A 1,363-nucleotide genomic window follows, 5' to 3' on the forward strand; every position below is an offset into this window, starting at 1 on the left:
ATTTTTGTGAGGGATGAGAGAGCAATAAGTTGTTGTGGTATAGTTCCAGTCAGGTGGTTGTCAGAAATGTCCAATCTTAGAAGTTGGTTACATTTACCCAAGGTTGAAGGTATGCCCAAGGTTGAAGGTATGTTACCCTCTAACTTGTTACGTGGCAAGTAAAGATAGACGAGTGCTGTGAGGTTTCCTATTGAAGAAGGGATTACCCCTGTCAAGAGATTGCTACCCAAGTTGAGACTTCCCAAGTTTGTAAGTCTTCCAACAGAATCTGGAATGCCACCTGTAAGATTGCTGTTGCTCATGTCGAGTAGATTCAAATTCACCAGGTTTGAGATTTCTCTGGGTATGCTTCCACCAATTCTGTTCCCGAAAATGAGTAGGCGTTGTATCTGACTAGAAAGGTTGACTATTGAATGCGGTAATGTACCTACGAACTGGTTGTCTCCCAAATGGAGCATTTTTAGACTGCTGCAGTTGGTAAGTGAATTTACAAAGTCAAGGTCGTCATGCTTACCATACCCAAGGTGGTTACGATTAACATTGAGCCACAACAAATTCCGCAAGTTACCAAAACCCTTAGGTATATTTCCAGTGAGATTGTTTTCAGGGAAATCAAGCTGTAGCAACTTTGAAGCATTGGCCAAAGAGGATGGTATGGAGCCAATGAATTGACAGTTGCCCAAGTAAAGCTTTTGGAGATTAGGGAAGTAGTCGCCTAAATCAGATCTGAGATTACCAGAAAAGTTGTTGAAGGAAAGTGCAATTAATTCCAGGGATGACAAATTGTACAGCGAAGGAGGGAACTCCCCGGATAAGCTGTTTACTGACAATCCAAGCAGTCTCAACTTGGTCAATTGAGCCAAAGAAGCTGGCACTTCTCCCTCTAGATTGTTGTATGATAAATACAACTCTTCTAAAGATGTAAGATTTCCAAGAGAACCTGGAAAGACTCCTGTCAGGTTGTTATTTCTGAAATTCAATTTCTGTAACTTCGTTAACGATCCAACTTGGTAAGGAATCTGTCCCACAAGATTGTTGTGGTCCAGGACAAGGCTCTCGAGGTTAACACAATGTGATAGATTAACTGGAATTCCCCCCGTTAGAAAGTTAAAACTCAAATTCAGGTATTGGAGCCTTGTCAGCGTGCTGAGTTGTGGAGGAATTTCATCATGGAAGGAATTTTCTGCTAGGTCAAGAGAATTTAGCAAAGAAAGATTTCCAAGATGGCCTGAGATTATACCTGCCAGACTCAGCCCTTTTAGATTCAAACCGATGACTCTTTCCTCACTCGGGCCACATTTTATTCCAGTCCACTGACAGAAATGAACAGATTCGTTCCAAGAGGCGAAAACTCTTGATGGAT

At 41.8% G+C, this 1,363-nt stretch overlaps 1 protein-coding gene across 1 annotated transcript; it reads right to left on the reverse strand.

Annotated features, from left to right (window-relative positions):
• Nucleotides 1-5: 5 nt before the first annotated feature.
• LOC124893286 (putative receptor-like protein kinase At3g47110) lies at nucleotides 6-1,313 on the reverse strand (the record flags this gene model as incomplete). The annotated part of the gene is made up of 1 exon (XM_047404326.1): nucleotides 6-1,313. A coding segment is annotated over one exon (1,308 nt), but the record flags the coding sequence as incomplete, so codon positions are not given.
• Between the last annotated feature and the right edge of the window lie 50 nt (nucleotides 1,314-1,363).

Source organism: Capsicum annuum, unplaced genomic scaffold, assembly GCF_002878395.1.
Source record: "Capsicum annuum cultivar UCD-10X-F1 unplaced genomic scaffold, UCD10Xv1.1 ctg56908, whole genome shotgun sequence".
NCBI classification, from domain to species: Eukaryota; Viridiplantae; Streptophyta; class Magnoliopsida; order Solanales; family Solanaceae; genus Capsicum; species Capsicum annuum.